The 21,994-nt window shown below is 41.0% G+C and overlaps 1 protein-coding gene across 5 annotated transcripts in view; it reads left to right on the top strand.

The window, feature by feature from the left end:
- ARMH4 (armadillo like helical domain containing 4) overlaps positions 1-21,994 on the top strand; it is a 128,526-nt gene that overhangs the window by 26,763 nt on the left and 79,769 nt on the right. For all 5 annotated transcript variants that reach the window (XM_025869963.2, XM_073895274.1, XM_073895272.1 and 2 more), the window contains exon 5: positions 12,530-12,787. In XM_025869963.2, coding sequence (XP_025725748.1) covers positions 12,530-12,787 — 258 coding nt within the window. The remainder of the gene's footprint in view (positions 1-12,529; positions 12,788-21,994) is intronic.

The following is a 21,994-nucleotide window of genomic DNA, read 5'->3' as shown; positions in this document are numbered from 1 at the left end:
TGCCCCCACATGGAAGAGCCAAGACCAAGACATAAATTTCCTCTAGGGCCCACCACCAAGTAGGGAATCCCCAATCCCACATACATATTATCAGCCCTGCTTTGCAGGTTGAAGGACATACCTTCAATCCCTAGGCAACTGACTGCCAGACAACCATCATGATTGACGCCATCCCACCCTTAAGAGAAAATCCCATCTCTGTTAAAAGCACAGCGTGATTCATATCTAGGCAGTATAACACTGTTCTCACTATATGAGAAATATACCTGCATGATAATAGGCTATCACATTTTGTAATATATAATAGTGCTATGCTACTCTATAAACAGAAGGCTATGAAGTTAAAATTAAAAGAGGATAGGAAGGAGAAAAAAAAACAGTTCAGCTCAAACTCATCCTCTTTCATGAAGCCTCTCAGACCACCCAACCCACCCTGAGAAGCAGTATAGAACTGAAAATAGCTCTGGTTCTGGACATAAATGGACATAACTCTGTTTAAGTTTTAGCTCCATCATGAATCAGCATTGTGATCTTGACCAAATTGTTTAATTTCTTTCGACTTCAGTTTTCCTATCTGTGTAAAGCAGGGCCATTGATGTTCCCATCTTTTCTTGTAAGAATAAAATGGGATCTTTCATATAGTAAATGCTTGCATGACCTGGAGTAAATGCATAATAAATATAAATATTTTACATCATTTATCAATTAAAATTAGGTATCATTTATCATTTACTAGTATGTATGAATTGTTATAATGAAATAGTCACATCTTCTCCATGCAACCATGGGTCAGGGGCCAGGTGGACAATGTAGGTAAGCAAAAAGGAAGGCGCCTAAGACAGTAGGGAGTGGTGAGTGTGGTGCAGTAGAGGGCACATACTCCCTCTGATCTGGACAGATCTTGTTCATATTGTTGCCAGGAGGAGTATGTGAGCTCAGTGATGCCAGATCTTGGAAGTTTTTCAGGATAAGCTGAAAGTTTTGATTTTTATGTGGAATACTCTGACATTTTAAGTGTTGGCATTCAGTCCACAAGTTTACCTAATACCATTTCATTTTTATTAGTATGTGCACCCAAAAAGAGTCTATCTTCCCAGCAATAGATCGTCAGTTTCTGCTCTTAAATTAGCTCTCCAGACCTCCTTAACGGCAGGTGGGCAGGATCAGATCTTTCTCTCTTGTATCCACATTGGCCTGTGGTTACCAAGCATTGGGTAAGTGATGAATAATGGAGTGTATGGTTTTAGGACCATTATCTTGTTTAATTGATGTGCTTGCTACTTGACTTGTCCTGCTTGTTGTTGTTATCATTTTAAATCCAGTGCTTATTTTGGGCCTGAGCTTAAACACTTTTTATGTGAACAAAGAAGTGGTTGCCAGTTACATTCTGCTAGAAATTCAGTGGGAATGTGCTTAGATTTCTTGCATCCCATTGTGGGGTTGGACACCATTTCATTCCTTTTGTTGGAATGTATATCAATATCTGCACTCAGGCAGGTAACAGGGAGCTCAGTAAGCTTAAGTGATTCTTTAAATTCATTTTGGGAAGCCAGAGCTGGACTATTCCAATTTTCTGGGATTCAATTCATTGTTAAGACTAATAACATAAATATTACATATATATTCTATTGTATACATCCAGTATTACATGATAAAATGTGAAAGCATTTCGTTGGCAGGAAGAGTTAAGACTTTAGAAATGTAAGAGAATTCTATAAATTTTGAGTCAGCTTAACTTTGTGAGCTGCTGAATTTGGTGGACATTATTTCAGAAGCTTCTGGGGTTCCTCAGCCCCTTATGATACCGGAGGGCCACCTGCTGGAGAATTGTTTCATATCCTCAAAACAAATTTAATTTTTTTCTTTTCTGGCTTTTCAGTTTTGTACCCAATTTGGTGCCCAAGTTAAAAAAAGTCTGGAAAATAAAAGCAGTGCCATCCCCAATACTTCAGCCTCTCTTTAAGTGTGGAAAGCATTTGGCTACAGTGGCTTTTGATTATATTTGTATAGGGATTGCCAGGTAAACACATGCCAACAAATGTTTCCTCTTGATTTTATTTTTTCTTTTTAAAGATTTTATTTATTTATTTATTTATTTGAGAGAGAGAGAGTGCCGGCGGTGGGGGGAAGGGCGGGGCGGGGGGAGAGGTGGAGAGAATCCGAAACAGACTCCTTGCTGAGCTCAGAGCACCGAAACCAGGAGTCCAACACCCAACCGACTGAGCCATCCAGGTGCCCCCAAATGTTTCTTCTTTTAGAAATCTGTCACTGAGATGTGTCCGAGCTACTCCATTTAAGGGGGAGGTGGGAGAAAGACTAATACGTACTCAGCATCTGCCCAGCCAAGCCACCCTGTTTTTTTTTTAAATGGTATTCTTCTCTTTTTCATGTGCCCTAATGTGTTCACCTTAGATTTAATTTTAAACTTCGTAAAGGAAAGAAAAGGGCCACTAAAAAGAGAAGTTTGACACTTAAAACAAAAGATGACAATTCAAATTGATGATTGCTATTCCAAAGAGACAGAATATACAGGTGAGATCTTCTTCTTCTTGTAAATCAAAGAGAGACAGCTTGCTGAGGCACCTGGGTGGCTCAGTTGGTTAAGTGTCTGTCTTCGGCTCACATCATGATCCTGGGGTCCTGGGACCGAGTCCCACATCAGGTCCGTGCTCAGAGGGGAGTCTGCTTCTCCCTCTCCCTCTGCTGCCATCTCTCTGCCAAATAAAATCTTTAAGGAAAACAAAAAACAAAAAACAAAGAGACAGGTTATGTTGGGTATGAGTATTACTATTGGAATTCTTCCTACCTCCGTTATTGGGATGACGTATTCTCAACCAAGTTTCTCCTCATTAGTAATGCTCTGGGAGTGCTAGTTATGCCTCTAGCTTCTGGAAATCTAAAAATGTCTAAACTGTGATAAAAATGGGATGAGAGAAACTGGGGACTTTGGGTGGGAGCTGCTTATTAAATTAATGGCAACTGGACTTCGTAGCAGAGTCAGGTTACTCAGGCCACGGCCATGGGGTAAATTTTCTCCCATACGTCCTATCTGATTTCTTTGGGAGCTAACCCATGGTTGTGGTCCTGAACAAAATTCGAACTCTTGGTTTTGGTAACCTTAGGCAGAAATGTTTGCAACAAATAAAACAGGCCTGACCTAGAGAGCCAAAAATTCTGGGTTTAATAAACCTGTTTGAGGCTCTGCTACGATATTTAAGCACTCAAGGCAGTTCTATCACTAGCTAGGCAGGCCGTAGGCAAAACAAAGTTTATCAAACTTGCTTCCTGTTTCGCTGACAGTGTAAGCTTGGAGGATAATGCCTGCAAAGTATTTTGAGTCCCTCAGAAGAAGAGCCCCATGTAAGTTCCAAGTATTGTTATGGGTTATAAAACAGCTATTGAGGGATTCTGTCAGAGAGTGGCCAGACAGGTAAAACTGGCTTAGAGAGGATACTGTCTAGACAGATCTTTTCTTCTCCCTGCCACCTGCAACAGGACATTCTCTGTGGAAGCTCTGGACACACTACTTGGTATCACCAAGCATCTCTTTACCAAGTAGCACTTACCTGACATCTCTGTTTAATGCTTTACAGTTTTCATGGTACAGTTTCAGTTCCCCTCAAGCCCAGCAATGAGACATTGAACCATGTCTGTATCCCCATTGGACGCTGAGCTATCTACTCTCCAAACACCTGTGTTCGGTTTTTTGGCTGACACCTGTCAAGTTTTCACTGTTGTTAGGTGTCACAATTCTTGACAGTGGACATGCCAGCAAGTGACTTGATCTTAGTAAGGATACCATGAAACAATCCTGTTAGGTCCATGGCAAGGAGCCTCAGTCAATGCCGGACCGTGCATCCTGAATTCTGTGGGACACCCTGAGCTGATGCTGGTTCAGCAAGAGTGAAAGGGAGTTTATGCAATGGGTGTCACATGCTTGGGAGTGGGAACAGTGTGAAGTGGGGGGAGGATTTTGTCTCTCACTGGAGGTGGTTACTCAGAAACCATCATGACTGCCCCCTTGATCGCTGTTAGCGTCCTTGCGATTGCTTGGTATCATGAAGTAATCAGTATCAAGTACCCTGGGAAGAAGGAAGAGTCAGTTGGGAGGATGTACTTTCCATACCAGGTGACAAAACTAGAAGAAATTTTCAGGCTGAACTCAATGAACCTTCCTTACCAGGATTGCCGTGTTTTGTCAGGGATTCTCAGGACAAATAGAACTTTAAGTCTTTGATCACTATTATTTGGTATCTGTTATATCCAATAAACCAAGAGCAATTGCTTCTTTTTAGAGGTTCATTTTTCCCCCCTTTTCTGTGTCATTTTAATATGGGATAACTGAGTGTCTCTGTGTGTGTATGTGTGTGTGTGTTTTACATTGATCCACATGCTTATTTAGGATTCAAATAAATGAAAATAAAATTGGGGTTTAACAGAGTTACCAAATTCAGAAAGCATTACCCTATAACCTTTAAATACAACCTGGTAGTGTTATAGAGTGAGTTCTTTCTTTTTAGTTCTTTGGATCAGGGATCCTGTTACTGTTTTTGGCACAGTTTTATTTGTTGAACGTTTATTTCATGTCATTGCCCTTTGTGTTCAGAGCTGTTCATGACATCATTGTTGCCCTTGGGTGTGACTAGTTGAAAGACTGGCGGAAATAGAGATGACTTTCTCTTTAGTTTTTATGAATGGAAAACCAAGGCATACAACTCTGGTTTGTTTTGTACCTGTTGTTCTTTTTTAAAAATTTTATGTGAATTCAATTTAGTTAACATATAGTGTATTAGTTTCAGGGGTAGAATTTAGTGATTCATTGGTTGCATATAACACCCTGTGCTCATTCCATCAAGCGCCTTCTGCACCTGTTGTTCTTATATGTTGCCCTTATGCTTGCTACAGGACTATATAGAGGAATGTGTTTGTTACTAATTGTTTATCAATTGTTACTCTGTGTTTTTTTAGACCTAGGCAATTGTTAAAAACCTGGATCTAGCTCATTGTGCATTCATTCACCTGTCCATCCACTCAACAAATACTTCTTGAGCACTGCTGATGGCCAAGCCCTGTGCTCGTCATTGGTTATACAACACAGGACAAGGCCATCCTTCCTTTATCCAGTAGTTTTCTGCCTTTCTGGGTCAAACTGCAATCATGTACATTATTTTGGTAATATTTGGAAAGGTGATCATAACTTTTTTTGTTACTGATCTGTAAGAGCAGTCACTGTTCCACAGAAAATTGCAGCAGAGTACCACTGACATTCTACTAAAGATGTTTAACAGCTACAAAATGATCGTAGGCTCCTACAAAATAAGAACATTCACTGGTTGACAAAGATAATGAGGAAACAGGGCTATAAAAGAGAAATCTCACTCCAGAAAGGCTTGTTTTCCTTCTGTCTTCTCTGCACAGTTCCTGAAACTTCCTTTTTCTAGAGCTATCTTCTCAGGCTTGTGATATAATTCCTCAAGTACTAAAAGTGACAAAATAGTAAACCTTTTAAGTTCCTTTGTGCTGAAGGGCGGGATTGATGGTACAAGGGGAAGGCTTTCCTCTCTTACCCCTATGGCTGTTAGGGCCCTTCTTTCCTTTCCAGTATAAATTGTATACTATTCCATAGGGCGTTTCTGGAGAGAGTATTCTGCCAAGAGAGATACCATGGCATGACATGGCATCTCATGTTGGGCATTTCAGGACACGGAGGAGGAGAAAGAAGGCTCCATTAGGGTGGTTGAGTGTGGGACGGATTATGAGACATGTTGACCTAAGCAATGTCATTCAAATCACATCATGAAGGTAGTGACCATTTTGTTGGCCCAGGTTTGCTTACATGCAGCCTGACTTTGTCCTTTTCATTATTTTTATGGCTCTGACTTTATTGAAGTATAATTGACATAAAATTATAAGATATTTAGAGTGTACATTTTGGCGATTTGATACACACGTAACATTGTAAAAGGATTCCCACCATTGGATTAATTAACAGAGCTATCACCTCATATAATTACTTTTTTTGTGTGAGGACATTTAAGTTTTACTCTCTTAGCAAATTTCAGTGCTACAATACAGTGTTATCAACTATAGTCACCATGTTATAAATTAGATCTTTAGACCTTATTCATCTTAGAGCTGACAGTTTGTACCCTTTTCCTAATCCTTCCCTGTTTTCCCTACCCTCTAGCCCAGGGCAACCACTTTTCTACTTTCTCTTTTTATGAGTTTGACTTTTTGTTTTTTTTTATGAGTTAGACTTTTTTTTTTAATTTTGATTCCACCTATAAGTAATATACCATGTAGTATTTGTCTATCTTTAAGTTCTTTCACTCAGCATAATGTCCTTTGGTTTCATCCATGTGGCAAATGATAAGATTTCCTTCTTTTTAGAGGTCAAATAATATTCTATTATATGTATATCACATCATCTTTATCCATTCATCTGTCAGTGGACAGGTAGGTTGTTTCCATACCTTGGCTCTCGTGAATTATGTGACTGTGAACCCCAGAGTACAGATATCTCTTTGGGGTATGATATTATTTCCTTTGGATATATACCCAGAAGTGGGATTGCTGGGTCATATAGCTCTATACTTTAGGGAGAAGGAATTAACTGAGCTTATTGAGGGTCATGTAGAAGTTGTTCTTGGTGGGTGGCAGTGGTCAGTGGTCAACAGTTCAGTGATGAGAGCTGAAAACGCAGGGCTTTGCCTTCGTGTTCCTAGGGGATTAGTATCATATTGTCACAATTATTCCACCAAGTGCAACCCTTTTCGGTTTGTGGAAAGAAAAGGCAGCTAAAAGTGATTTTATAATGCTTTAAAAATAAAGAAATGTTCTTTTTTAGCCTATGGCCAATTTTTGTCTACGGGAAGAAGGTCAGCAAAGCCATCAAATAGTGATGATTCCTGATAGTTTTCTCCAAATTCCAATGATCCCATACTTTTTCTCTGTCCAGCTTCGTCCTCAGCTTCTCTTTAATTAGAGTCCCTGGTCCATCTTTATTTCCCGAGATTTGTTGAGATATTGTTTTACTTTACTTTACTGAGATACTGTTGACATATAACATATGTAAATTTAAGGTGCACAATGTGATGATTTGATACTCTTATATATTGCAAAATGGTTACCCCAGTAAGGCTAGTTAACATTTCTATCTCCTCATGTAAATACTATTCTTTTTGTGTTGGTAATATTTAAGATCTACTCTCATAATAACTTTCAAGTATACAATACAGTGTTATTAATTATAGTCACCATACTGTACATTAGATCCCCAGGACTTGTGTTACTGTTGGGAGTTTGTACTCTTTGCCTGGCCCATCTTTAATTACTTCCTTCACACACAGTCAACCACCTCCCTCCCCCACCCCTCCATCACTGAACCCTTCTAGCAAAATTTGCTGCTGGTTCAATCTCTCTGCTTCCTCTACCCCTCCCAGCCATGCCTGCACCCAAGCAGCTGAAGGTGGCTGGAGAAAAACACAACCCCCTTAACATGTCTCACTTTAAATGTACGATGTCACATCTCAAGTGGGCCCACAGGGCTGCCTGCCAGTCCTCCCACATTTTCCTGGGGAATTCACTTGTCCATTCTCCAAGATGACTGTTTCACACTTTCTCCTCTCGCCTCAGACCGCCAACGTTTCTTTTTTCCTTCTTAGTTTCTTATTTGACTGAGAAAATAAAAGAAATATGAAGACAACTTTCACATATTCCCACCCCCAGGTCTGTCCTCCTGCCTGCCCCTGAGCCCACTGCAGTGGAGGATGGGTCTGAGCCAGCCTGTGCCCTGGATCCCATCCCTTCTCTGCCATAGCAAAGAAACCAACCTCACAGAGTGGCCATGGTGAGCCTGGCTTAGTCCTAAGTACCTTACATACTAACTGATGGAATCCTACAGCAGCCCTGTGAGGTAGGAATCACCCCAGTTTTACCAATGAGGAAGCCGAGGCACTGTAACTTGTCCACAGTCACACAGCCACACTACATTTGCGTGGCTCAGATCCACATGTGCAACTGCTCGCCAAGCCTCATCTCCAGACCTTCCTCCAGCAGCCCTGTCCCCTGTCTCCTGACCATCAATTGCCCCCTCTCTACCAGATCTCACCCGTAACTTCCAAGCAAATTCTAGTATCTCCTATTTTGAGAAGGTACCCTGGGCCCTACATCTCCTTCCAGCTACCCTCTTCTATCCCTGTTCTTTTTTTTTTTAACATTTTTAAAAATTTAAATTCAATTAATTAACATTTAATGTATTATTGGTTTCAGAGGTACAGGTCTGTGAATCATCAGTCTTATATAACACCCAGTGCTCATTACATCATGTGCCCTCCTTAATGTCCATCCCCCACCCCCCTCCCTTCCAGCAACCCTCAGTTTGTTTCCTATGATTAAGAGTCTCTTATGGGGGCGCCTGGGTGGCTCAGTTGGTTAAGCGACTGCCTTCGGCTCAGGTCATGATCCTGGAGTCCCGGGATCGAGTCCCGCATCGGGCTCCCTGCTCAGCGGGGAGTCTGCCTCTCCCTCTGACCCTCCCCCCTCTCATGCTCTCTATCTCTCATTCTCTCTGTCTCAAATAAATAAATAAAATCTTAAAAAAAAAAGAGTCTCTTATGGTTTGTCTCCCTCTCTGGTTTCATCTTGTTTCATTTTTCCCTCCCTTCCCCTATGATCCTCTATTATGTTTCTGATATTTCATATATGAGTAAGATCATATGATAATCATCTTTCTCTGATTGACATATTTCACTTAGCATAATACCCTCTAGTTCCATCCACATCGTTGCAAATGGCAATGTTTCATTTTTTGATGGCTGCATAATATTCCATTACACACACACACACACACACACACACACACACACACACACACACACACATATATACCACATCTTCTTTATCCATTCATCTGTCGATGGACATCTGGGCTCTTTTCATAGTTTGGCTATTGTTGTCCCTGTTCTTTTTTTCAAAAAGTTTTGTAAGGTTTTTTTTTGTTTTAATATTTGCTGTATCTACTTTCTTTTTTTCTAATTTTCTTTTCAACTACTCTAGTCTTCCTACCATTCCACCACACAACTTAGGTTAAAGTCACTAATCACTTCCAAAGTGTCAAAGCCAGAGGTAATATCAACGTCGGAGGGACAGTCTCAGTTTTCTTACTCAGGCCCTCAGAAGTGTTTTATTCCTTTGACGCTGTCCACACCACACTCATTTGGTTTTTCTCCCACCTCGGTGGTCACTTTTCCGTCTCCTTTGCTGGATCACCCTCTGCTGGCCAACTTCTAAAATGTTCGATTGCCCGGGGCTTAGACTGGACCACTTTTCCTTCTATCTTCACTCATTCTTATGGTGATCTCAGCCAGTCTCAAGGCTGTAAATATTATTTCTAAATCGATGAGTCCTAGATTTTTTTTTTAAAGATTTTATTTACTTATTTGAAAGAGAGAGAGAATGAGAGATAGAGAGCACGAGAGGGAAGAGGGTCAGAGGGAGAAGCAGACTCCCTGCTGAGCAGAGAGCCCGATGTGGGACTCGATCCCGGGACTCCAGGATCATGACCTGAGCCAAAGGCAGTCGCTTAACCAACTGAGCCACCCCGGCGCCCTTCGATGAGTCCTAGATTTTTATCTCTAGCTTTGATCTTCCCTGGGCTTCCAGCATTTCCACTTGGAAATTATAGGCATAGGAATCACATGATTAATGTGTCTCAAATAAAATTCTTGATTTTGCTCTTTACCCTTTCGTTTCCATCTTTAATAAAGTGAGATCTTCCTTCCACATCCCACATTGTAATTATCAGTAGGGCTCTGCCTTCAAATTACCTTCACATTACTCCCAGATCATCCAAAGCACCATCTTCTTATTCCCTGGCTTGGGAAATAGCCTCCCAATGGGTCTCTTTGCTTTGTCTCTTGCTCTGATATAGCCTGCTTTTCACCCTGAAGCCCATCATTCCTTGTAAATATATATTAGATCTGACCCCTTCCTACCCCTCCCACCTCATTTCCTGTCCCTTCTTGCTCCCAGGCCAGTCTTTGCCATTCTTTGAACACAGCACACATCTGCCTCAAGACTTTTGTTTTTGCTGTTCTTTTGTTCCCTGCTGCTGGGAATGTTCCTCCTGTAGATATTGACCTAAATTAAACAAGAGCATTCATTATTTTGGTATAATCTTTGTTCAAACTTTACCTTATCAGAAAAGCTTTCCTTGATCTCCCCATCCAAAAAAGCAGAGCCTGCCATTTTCCATCTTCTTTCCGGTTTTAATCAGAGTGTCGTGTTGTATTATATCTCTATGTGTGTGCTATGTGTCTCCTTGAGTGGCCTGTCAGCTCCACGAAGGCAGAGACAGTGCTGTTTTATTCCTAGTGCCCGGAACTGGGTCCTTGATAGTCATTGAATTTTTGGAATAGCGAGAGGTATTAAGTCGTACGAAATTAGAGGATATATAGGAATGAAAAGGTTAGATGTAATATTTTTTAAAAGTTAAAAAAAACCCCTGTAAACAAGAAGTACAAAGGAATGTGTGTGGACAACATTGTCTAGAAGCAGAAAAAGAGAGTCTCAGAATTCCTGGGTGGCTCTAATCCTCCCTCTTTCCTTCTCCACCATCCCAGGAGAGTTCCTTTTTGCAAACTGCTGTGTGGAGAGCCAAGACAAGAGGCCAAGGGCAAGGCCTTCGGTGAGCTTTGTGAGCTCTCATCAGGGGCTTCAGGGTGCATCCATGGTGAGGGGGGAGCCTCGAAGTATTCCTAGAAAATTGGTGAAACAAAGTAAAATTGGGGATCCTACGTTTCCTACACCTACTCCGCTTAAAGCATTGAATGTGACAAATTGTGAATTGAACTCTTACGATGATGGTAATGATAACGTTTTTTTCTGGTGTGCTTCTCTGACTGTCTTTGATCAATATCCTATTTCCTAACCTCTTTTAGAGTGGAATTGAGAATGTTGATGTAATCATTTCCACTTTCTTGGGTCAATCTTCCAACAGGAGCCAGGAGTGGATATATGTACCTCTCACTTAACATGTTGTGACTTCTACTCACTGATATGGAAGAAGAATAAAAGGAAAATTGTGCCCAAACGATGAATTTTCTTGTTTACTATTATAAGATACAAAAGGATTGGGACACTCTAAGTTCTGTTAGTATTTTATTGTGCTTTCTAATGGGCAAATCTTTTTTTTTTTTAATTGAAGTATAGTTGACACACAATGTTACGTTAGTTTCGGGTGTACAACATAGTCTATATGTTATGCTATGTTCATCACAAGTGTAGCTACCACCCGTCACCATACAATGCTATTCCGATACCATTGACTGTATTCCCTATCCTGTACCTTTTATCTCGGTGACTTATTCATTCCATAACTGGAAGCCTGTATCTCCCACTCCCCTTCACCCATTTTGCCCATCCCCCATCCTTTCTTTCCTCTGGCAACCATCAGTTTGTTGTCTGTATTTATGGGTCTGTTTCTGCTTTTTGTTTGTTTGTTTATTCATTTGTTTTGGCTTTTAGATCCCACATGTAAGTGAAATCATATGGTATTTGTTTTTCTCTGTCTGACTCATTTCATTTAACATAATACCCTCTAGGTCCATTCATGTATTGCAAATGGCAAGATCTCACCCCTTTTATGGCTGAGTAACATTCCATGGTATTTATATATACCACTTCTCCTTTATCCATTCATCTATCCTTGGATACTTGGATTGCTTCCATATATTGGCTATTGTAAATAATGCTGCAATAAACGTAGGGTGCATATATCTTTTTGAATTAATGTTTTCATTTTCTTTGGGTGGAATTACTGGATCGTATAGGGTTTCTATTTTTAATTTTTTGAGGACTCTCCATACCCATCTTCCACAGTGGCTGCACCATTTTGCGTTCCCACCAACAATGCACGAGGGCTCCTTTTTCTCCACATCTTCACCAACACTTGCTTGTCTTTTTGTTTCTAGCCATTCTGACAGGTGTAAGGGGATATCTCATTGTGGTTTTGATTTGTATTTCCTTGATGATTAGTGATGTTGAGCATCTTTTTATGTTTGTTGGCAATCTGTTTATCTTCTTTGGAAAACTGTTTATTCAGGTCTTCTGCCCATTTTCTAACTGGATTATTTGTTTTTCTGGTGTTGAGTTGTATAAATTCTTTATATATTTTGTATATTAACCTAGTGGGTCCGTCTTTAATGGCCTCCAGAAAACAGGGAAGGGATATTTTCTACTTTTGTAAATATAAATCTGACTACTAAAAATTTATATTACCTGAACTTTGACTCCAAATAAACATGCTGCGTACTAATGATCTGACACAACTGTGATTTTGAAAGTTTAAAACATAGGTATGTGGTGAGCACATAATCCTGCAAGGCCCACATCGCCCAACTTCGGCTATAAAATTTGTTTCCAAAGGTCAAGCGCAATTATTTTGTAGTGTTTGGGTCATTTCAAAAGATTCATATGTAGGCACTTACTGTACTCCTTCGTGTTTCCTGTTGATTTCTTTTCTTCCTAGAGGGAGAAGAAGATGCGGATGAAGAGGATGAGGAGGAGGAAGATGAAGAAGAGGAAGATGAGGAGGAAGATGAAGAAGATAAAGACGCAGAGTCCCTGGATGAGAGCTTGGACGGTGACGCTGAACTGCCTGGGTTCACTCTCCCTGGCATCGCGTCTCAAGAACCTGGCTCAGAGCAGGGAAACCTGGGCCCTTTGGATGGAGCTACCTACCAGGTGCCAGACGCCATCAAGTGGGAACAGCAGAATCAGGGCCTGGGTAAGAGTCATGCGTGTTTCCTTCCTCCTCCCTCTCCCTCTTTTATTTTTCTAAGGTGGCAGCTTTCTTTCTTGGCATCGATTATGGAGCAAAATGGATTTTCTGGTGATGTTTATGGATGGTTCATTTCAGAAAAAGTCTTCAGTTTTTTCTTATATATTTATATTTAGTGCTCTTAAATAGCCAGGCTCCAAACAGTCTCCAGCTGCCCACCAAGAGCACAGTTACCTAGTTTTTGGAAGGAATTCCCTCTTTCCTTCCCAGCTGGAAGACAACTCTAGGTTTATGGGAGGACTTCCAAATGGGGAGAAGACGTGAGTAACCAGTGTGCTGAACAAGCAGCGTGAATGGTCTGAAGTCAGAAAACAAATATCTGGTGTTACCTTCTGTCGCTGTGGAATTTGCTCCCTAGGAGAAATTCTTCCCCCACCTCTGAGCGAGTGCTCGGCAGTCTTGTCGCTTTTCTGTTTCCTCTTAAGGCTGCATTTGGTTGTCAGATACAGGCTCAGTTCAGCAGTCAGTGTCCAGACACCCATGTGCTTGCTCTCTCTTGGGCATGGCCCGAATTATCCTCGGGAGGCTCCATGGATGCAGTCTGACCTCATCTCAGACACTCTCTTCTTGGTCAGCAGGGAAGCTTCCCCATCTGTCTCCTCTTGGCTTTTTCTGGAGAGATGCTATAGGCTCTGGGTGATTCCTTGAGGCCTTCTTCTTCTCCAGAGAAATGCCCTCTCTGAAATTCTCTGAGTCTTTAACAGCTAGCCCCATTTATAACCTTCAGTGCAGCAGAGGTTAGGGTTAAAAGTCATATAATCAGTGTTGGGCGATTTCATTAAAAATTTCAATGTTGGTCTGGAACTTTGCTCTGGAACATCATACTCTTGTATTGTGGTGCCTCGGTTGAAATGTCCAATTTCGAATCCTATTGCATATGATTTCTTAAAGATCATTCTTCTTTCTCATGAAAACTCTCTTTTAGATCTGTGGTGAGAAAGGGTGAGTGCATTAATACGAGTGCAGAGCTGGAAAATCGCTGTGTCAGGTTATTGCATGATTGTGTAGTTTAAAATAAGCTCTTTTTTTTTTTAAATCTTTTTTTTTTTAATTTTATTTATTTATTCATGAGAGACAGAGAGAGGGGGAGAGAGAGAGAGAAAGAGAGGCAAAGGGAGAAGCAGGCTCCCAAGGAGCAGGGAGCCCAATGCGGGACTCGATCCCAGGACTCTGGGATCATGACCTGAGCCGAAGGCAGACGCTTAACCATCTGAGCCACCCAGGCACCCAATAAGCTCTTTTTTTTAAAAAAAGATTTTGTCTATCATCTATCTATCTGTGTATCTCTCTGAGGGAGAGAGAGCACATATGCGTGCATATGAGTGATGGGGGCTGAAAGGGGCAGAGGGAGAGGGAGAAGTAGGCTTCCGGTTGAGCAGGGATCCCCATGTGGAGCTCGATCCCAGGACCCCAAGATCACGACCTGAGCTGAAGGCAGACACTTTGACTGAGCCATGCAGGCACCTCAGCCCCCCTCCTTTGTTTTAAAGCTGAAATTGGATTTGATAAAACTTTTAAAGGTTTACGGTCTAAGGAGGAATGCCTTTTTTTGATGAACTGTCCTTTCGATTTGGTTAATTAATTCGTCCAACAAACCTAACTGAGCATCTGCTCTGTTCCTGGAACTTGCATGGCCCCAGGGACAGAGAGAAAAGCAAGAGTGGTGCCTTTCTTTGATTAGAGCAGAACCCACTTCATAAAGGTTTCAACGCGGGGAGGGTGAGTTTTATAATAAAAGTAGGTTATAAGAAGGTGAAGCAGAAATATGGAAGCCAGTTTTATTGTCTTCCTGTGCTGCTTCCTGATTCCAGCCCCCGTGCACAGCTAAGTATTCTTAAATTAGAGATACCAATTTAGTGATTTGTTATGTTTTTAAAGGTGATTCCCACAAGTCCTGAGATTTTTTTTTTTTTAATATATCCGAGTTTCTCTTACTATAATGATTTACCATTTCCCCAGAAGTCCCTTACCTTTTACTGTTACTTCCTTTCCTGGTAAATTCATTTTATCAACATGTTTTTAGCACTGAGTTTCCTGGGAACCAAAACAAGGAACAAATCTTCCAGGCTGTTCTCTCCCCCCGCCCCCCTACTGTGGGAAGACTGTGTTTGAGTAGTGTCTGGGGCTAGAATTTTATTTGCTCATCAACATTTTCTTAGAGTGACAGGAGTATCTCTCCTAGTAACTCACAACCAGTAATAACTTCTGGATCAATATTAATTGATACAGTTTTCTAAATACTCTGAGGTCAGATGAGACAGAAAACCTCTCCTACTTGTGATGGATTTTGTGGTAAGTAGAATAGTGTCTGTGTCCTAATCTCTGGAACTTTTACCTGGCAAAAAGGACTTTAGCGAGGTGATTAAGTTAAAGATCTTGAACTGGGGAGGTTATTCTGGATCATCTGGGTGGGCCCAATATAATCACAGGTGTCCTTATAAGGGGGAGGTAGGAGAGTCAGAGTCGGAGAAAGAGATGTGATGAGAGAGGCAGAGGTCAGAGTGATGTGGCCACAAGCCATGGAATGCTAGCAGCCTCCAGAAGCTTAAAAAGGCAAGGAAATGGACTTTCCCCTTGAACCTTGAACCTCTAGAATGCAACCCTGCTGACACCTTGATTTTAGCCCCTCAAGACCCATTTCAGACCTTTGACCTGCAGAACTGTAAGATGATAGATTTGTGTTGTTTTGAGCCATTAAGTTTGTGGTCATTTGTTACAGCAGAAATAGGAAACCAATACAGATTTCAGTAAGTATTTCACGGGAAGCATCATTTTAGGAGTAGAGTTACAGGGCAGCTGTAGTCAGAGTGTGAACATTGTAAACTTAATTGTGGTTTTTTCTTTTTCAAAGATTTAAGTATTTATTTTAGAGAGAGTGAGAGAGAGAATGAGTGTGAGAGTGGGGGGAGGGGCAGAGGGAGAGGGAGAGAGAATCTTCAAGCAGACTCCCTGCTGACCACAGAGCCCAAGGCAGGGCTCAATCCTAGGACCCTGAGATCATGACCTGAGTTGAAATCAAGAGCTGGCCACCCAACCTACTGAGCCACCCAGGTGCCCCAAGTGTAGTTCTTCATGAGTCATTAAAGGTGCAAAAATTGAGACCTTTTAAAAAGTAATTCTATTTAACATAATACCACTCTAATTAACCTTCTTCATTCTTGTTTTCAGTTGGGTTATGTTATTTATAGATTATTATGTCCTATTTTATAATTTCAATGATATTCCAATGCAAATGCTAAAACCCATATAAACCTTTAAAAATGAACAGATTGAAGTGGGTAGCTGGGATTGGCTAAAAATAACACAAACTCTTTGAATAGATTATAGTTTCATTTCCTGTGAAGTAACATGAGCAGACAACTTAGATGACTTTCTAAGCAAAGCAGTGGATTCATGGCCTCAAATTCTCTGAACTTGTTTTCTGCTTGTCACATACACTTCGCCTCTCAAGCTTTGGAGGGAGAGAGATCTCAGCTTCTTGATCTTGCTGTTGAGAGGTGTGAGTGGAATGAACTGTATGTCGTCAGGATAGAGAGAATTAACAGTGAAAGTCCCCTGTTATGGTCGAGGTGGATCGATTGATTGGTAAAATGCTAGTAACATATAAGAAGTTCTTTATTCAAATACGCAGAATCAATTTCTTCTCTTATCTAACAAGTTCATTTTCAAATTTATTGGCAAGGACCTGTCCAGAGAGCAGACGTGGTGACTCACCCCACTTCTAGTCCTGTTATATACTATAATAAATCACACAACTATGCTTCTTAATGTATAAAATCAATATGACCAAAGTTGAGTCAACATATCCATTTTAATGCCAAAGCATTAAATGTAATATAATTAATGTAATGTAATTAATACCTGGGGGTTCTTTCCTTTTTGTGTTCTATCTCTGTCAGGATGCCTCTAGCTATAGGCAGCAGGAACCTTAACTTAAGTTGGTTTAAAGAGTAAAGAAATCTGTTTTCTTTGAAAACAAGAACTCCAGAGACAGAGCTCTTGGGTCAGTTGACTCAGTAGCTCCGCAATCATCAGTGACCGAAGTTTCCCCATCTTGCTGCACTGTCCCCCTTGGTGTGTGACTTTGTCCCTGGACTGGCCTCCTTATGGTTGCAATGGCTGCAGTCACTTCCGGCATCCCACCCAGAGAAGACATTGTCCAGAGAAAGGAGGCTGTCATTTCACCGTGTTTCTTTCTTAAGAGAGAACCTTTCCTCGAATCCCCCAGTAGAATTCTTCCTGCCTCTAATCAGCTGGGGTTAGGCCACATGCCCATTTCTAAACAGTCATTGCAAGGGGACTGTGATCACATGGCTAGTGGGATGGGTGGGGGTGGGTGTCAATCACCAGGTGATCACCCGTGATTCCTGTGTGTTTCTGTTCACTTCCTTATAGCTGATACTATCCATGTCTCGTCTATCCTCTAAGAATCCCATGGTTAATCCTGTTAAATTAGTGACCTTATTTTCAACATGTCTTGAGTTCATAAGTTCTGGATGAGAGCCCGAGGGAGGCATTGTTCCATTTTCTTCCTCAGGAGACCATTTTGACCACTTTTCCATTTGGTCGATGTTCTGGATGGACAGCGCTTCCAAAAGCCATCAAGTAGTTAAGTGCAGAATTATTACAGCTATCTTCACTTTTTTTTAAAAGCCTACATCTAACATTAGAATGGGCTTTTGATTTAGGAATAGAATATTTTTCTCTGGAGGTCTTTAAAAAACATGATACGTATTTAATTAACAAACTAGGGATGTTTAGCAGAAGAATGAAGAGCTCTATGTATCTATCTTTTCATCAGACATTCAGTGAGCACCTACTCTGTGTGTGCTGTATACTGTGGAAATACTGACAGGCTAACACATGAAGAGATAAATTACCATGGGGCAGAGAGTGGTTCCATAGCTGTGAGGTCAGTGTGTGAGCAATTCCACCGTGAGGACCTGAGTCATCACTTACAACCAGAGGTTGATTTGAGTGGCAGCCATCTGTGAGGTGTGACTTCAATGGGGCTTTGCCTGGTCCCCTAATTTATATCACCCTTTCTGCCTTAACATGGTGCCTACTTTTCAATATGAGAGCCTTCCTTTGGATTGAGATTGAAGGCCTTGAGAAAGCCTTCAAAAAATGCAGATCTGCTATCTGGGCAGAATAACTCATTAAGATATTATCATTTATTTATTATTATTGTTATTAATTTGCCAGGCTCATTAGCTCATGATTTCGGATGATGTTAAGACAAAAGAGAAAGGAACACAAGACAAATGTGTTTTGAATTGGTAGGGAGGTAGAATGAACTGTAGGCAAAGCGTATGGGGGTTGGACCCTATAGAAACTGAGCACTTGACTGTGGGAAAGTCAGGCCTTTAGCCCTAAAACATGTCAGCTCTTCTCCTTCTCCCCCTTGTGCTCCTTCTTATTCTTTGAAAACACTTAACATGTAGCTGAGACTGAACACTTAAATATAGTCCAACTTGGGCTGTGGCAGCAAGGAGAAGATGCTCCACAAAAGACAGTGGGAAGTGTGATATTTCGAACAACTCTCCACTGCAGCAAAAGTCAGTGTATTTTGATGTATAACATGTTAAGCTATGGATTAAAAGGTTGCTCAGGAAGCTTCCTGGGCTAATGTAGGTAAATATATGTATGAAAGGAGAGGGAGGAGTGGAACCTTACTCCAAAATAACCAGCACAAAGTGAGTGGCAGATTGGCTAAAGCCTCCAGACTAGTGGTTCTCAATCTTGGCTACCCATTAGAATCACTTAGAAAGTGACACAATATACCGAAGCCTGGGTCTTACCCTAGAGGACCACTGTCCTAGATTGATCTACTGGTTGTTCCCTTGGGGTAAGGCAGCTTCTGTTTATGCAGGGGGATGGAGAGAGAGGATTTTAAGAAGTGTTTGTATATTCTATGAATGGAATCCCCATTAGTAGAGATTTACATGGCTTTTAGTGATCTTCTGTATATTGTGTTAGTGTGCCTTAAGAAAACCCTCCCCCAGCTTTATACAGTCACATTGAGATCAAACTTAAAGTCAATATCTATGCTTTAGTTTCCCCAGAAAGCCAATGGTCACATTATGGACTCCTGAATCTGGACAGGGGGAGGTTTGTCCCCAGACTCCTGCATCTGGGAAGACTGAGCATCTTCTGGTGTGAGTGTCCTCGGTGGGCATCTCCCAATTGCCTGGGGTTTCTTCCTGTCCCAAGTTGGTACCCAGGGTTTCTAGATTTGAGGGTAATGCCATTCACCCTTTCTTTGGAAAGGACTGAATTTTTTCTAGTCAGAAGGAGCAGAAGATTTAGGTGCAGACCTCCTTTTTCACATAGGCAATTCACCCTGATGTCAGACTTTAAAATAGAGATTGTGATCCCTGCCTCTCTCTGCCTCATGAAGATGAGCCCATAAGAGAAAAGAGGTTGGTCTGCAGAGGAGGACGCCTTCCAAGGCCAAGATTTTATTTCTTCATAGATCTTTCCATTTGAGCTGTTGGATTGCTTGCAGGTTAGTACTAGTTGGAGATTCCAGGGGGAAAAATCTGTCCATATGCCTGTGGTGAAAGATTCAACAAACTCAGGATTTCCGTAGGCTTTAAAAGCACTTATTTCCTGAATTTTCCATTTACTTATTTTTATCCAGTTGTATTGTAGGTATTTTTGTCAGGAGCCTTAAATCCTCTTTTTAGCACAAGTTCGGTTATAAATAGGGTAAATTCATAAAAATGAATAGACTTCCTTCCCGCTGACCGTTTCCAACTGTGCTCACAAATGTCTGCCAACGACCACAAAACAGAAATTCATATGAACCAAAAGTCAACAGGGGAGCTGGCCAAGCCTACAGAAAATCAGGTGCTGGCCTAAAAACAATTTAATGTACTCTTGTTCCTTCCTGTCATTTTGATGTTCGTGACCCTTCTGATGGGCAGTTATGTGTATTGGCTACAAACTTTCGTGTTCCTTTAACATAGGAAACGTTAAGCTGTTTGGAAAGAGGAAAAGATTGATGGCATGGAAAAGTTTGTGGATTGTGCTAAAGTTTTTTTTAAGACTGACACCTAGTGACTTTTCAGAGCTATTTGTAAGACTTTTGCACCAACAATCTCAGGCTGAACTGAGGCTTCAAGAATTCATTAATTCTAAGAGTCATAGGCAGAACTCAGATCATTAACATACACGCGAGCGCGCGCGCATATACACACTCACCATTCACTTTGCCCACGTTCGCTGTGGGACACTTGAAAGTTCTCTTCTCCTCCCAAGTTTCTTTTGAGAAAATGAGTGAGGGAAACCCATAAAATGGACTTAGTAGAGAGTGTCTCTACAGCACGGTGACAGCCACAACTACCCATGTGTACGATTTTGTATGTTCAGAGCAGCTAACTCCCTCAGACATAAAGTCTCTCTGGGGATATTCCTGTGTTGAGGAAGGAAAATCAGTGTTGGTTGTTAAAATAAAAATCTTTGCACCAGCTGCGTCTCTCCAGTACTGTAGTAGTAGGTTCTGCATGATCTAAAAGAACTGCCAACCTCTCAAGCTGGCTTCAGGAAGCCAAAGCTATTTTCGAAATCCAAAGGACTTAGTGGTGCAAAGCAAAAATACAACACAGAAAAAGAGAAGGAGGGATTAACTGTTAAACCAAGGAATCAGACATTTAGATCAGGTCACTTGGAGATTCAACAGTTCATGGATAGGAAGCATTTTTGTCTCTTTTATATATCACTGGCATATTCCAGCACCTCCACGATCCGTCTGGGGTCTGCTTTCCCACTTTACTTTTCCTGGCTTCTCTGGTCCAGACTTCTGCCTTCATCATGCTGTCGTTTCTGTCATCAGAGCATGCATTTCTGTAGACATGCATCTGTCCATGTGCAGCTCTTGCCGAAGACTGTCCTGGAACCCCTAACTCACACTGAGCCCTTGTTTGTGAAACTCGCCCAGCAGTTATGGTCAGGATTGCTCAATTTCCATTCACCGTACTATCTCATTTTGCTTATTATTTTTTGGGAGCCTCACAACACTTAGCACTCAACATTGAGTACTGTGGATTGCTTAAAAGGGAGTTCTCTTCCAGCTCGTGACCATTCTGGGCCTGAAACTTTCCGTCACTATTGGCAGGAGGTATGGGTATGCCTTATTGCACTCTGCCAGTTAAACAGTAGTCCCTTATGTAACTATCCTGAGTTGCAATATGGGGCCGAGGTGAGGTTTTTAAATGCAATTCATCTCGATTAATGGAAAGAGCATTAGCTTGATTCATGGACAAAAATGGTAACTGATCAGGTACTGAAGGCTTCCCGTAATGCTTATAACTGACATTAAGCTTAAATATCATGTGACAGGCAGAACTTCATCTGGTAATAACTTTCTCTGGTTCTCTGTACTTACCCCATAGTAGTTTTTACATCTACAAAGCCTTTAGTAATGAACTAATTATAGCATGCCTTTGGGTCATAAACCATAGATAGCATTTTGAAGGCCAGGTTTTCGGGAACATAATCTAGCATTTTATTTTATTTTTCCAACTTTATTGAGATATCATTGACATACAACATTGTGTAAGTTCAAGGTGTACAAAGTGTTGATTTGATATACTTATATATTGCAACATGATTACCAATGGAGTGTTAGCTAACACTTCCATTCCATCACATAACTACCATTTTTTTGGGGGGGGTGAGTAATCTAACATTTTAGAATATTTTTTTTTCAGAATGAACTTTGAGTGATTCTACATTGAACTGATCAGACCTTGGAAATGTTGGGCCAATTACCTTCATTGTCTTAACATCTGAATTACATAGAATCAGATGATTGCACTCTCACAGTGATCTATCATTCAAAAATTTTCCAAATGAATTAGGTGGCATAATGGAGATAAGGCCTTTGTAGCTTCTACCAAGGAATATAAACAGCCATAGTATCAGCTAGGTGGAGGTGAGAAATTTATTGAGCCTGATTCTCTTTGCTACTGGATTAGAGCTTCCCCTAGTCAGAGAATTCAGTTGTCTTTTTATATCTCACTTCTGGGTGCAGGAAAACTATAATTATAATAATAGTATTTTAAATGCTTTAGGGTCCCGCTTTGAAAAATAAATTCTTTTTTCATGTCTTTAATGCCTTATAAGAGGTCCTAGATATTGGGTTCTTGT

The sequence above is a fragment of the Callorhinus ursinus genome, unplaced genomic scaffold, assembly GCF_003265705.2.
Source record: "Callorhinus ursinus isolate GAN/ISIS: 27379988/994484 unplaced genomic scaffold, GSC_fseal_2.0 scaffold8, whole genome shotgun sequence".
NCBI classification, from domain to species: Eukaryota; Metazoa; Chordata; class Mammalia; order Carnivora; family Otariidae; genus Callorhinus; species Callorhinus ursinus.
The sequence above is the reverse complement of the archived record's forward strand: the minus strand, read 5'-3'. Positions and strand labels throughout refer to the sequence as shown.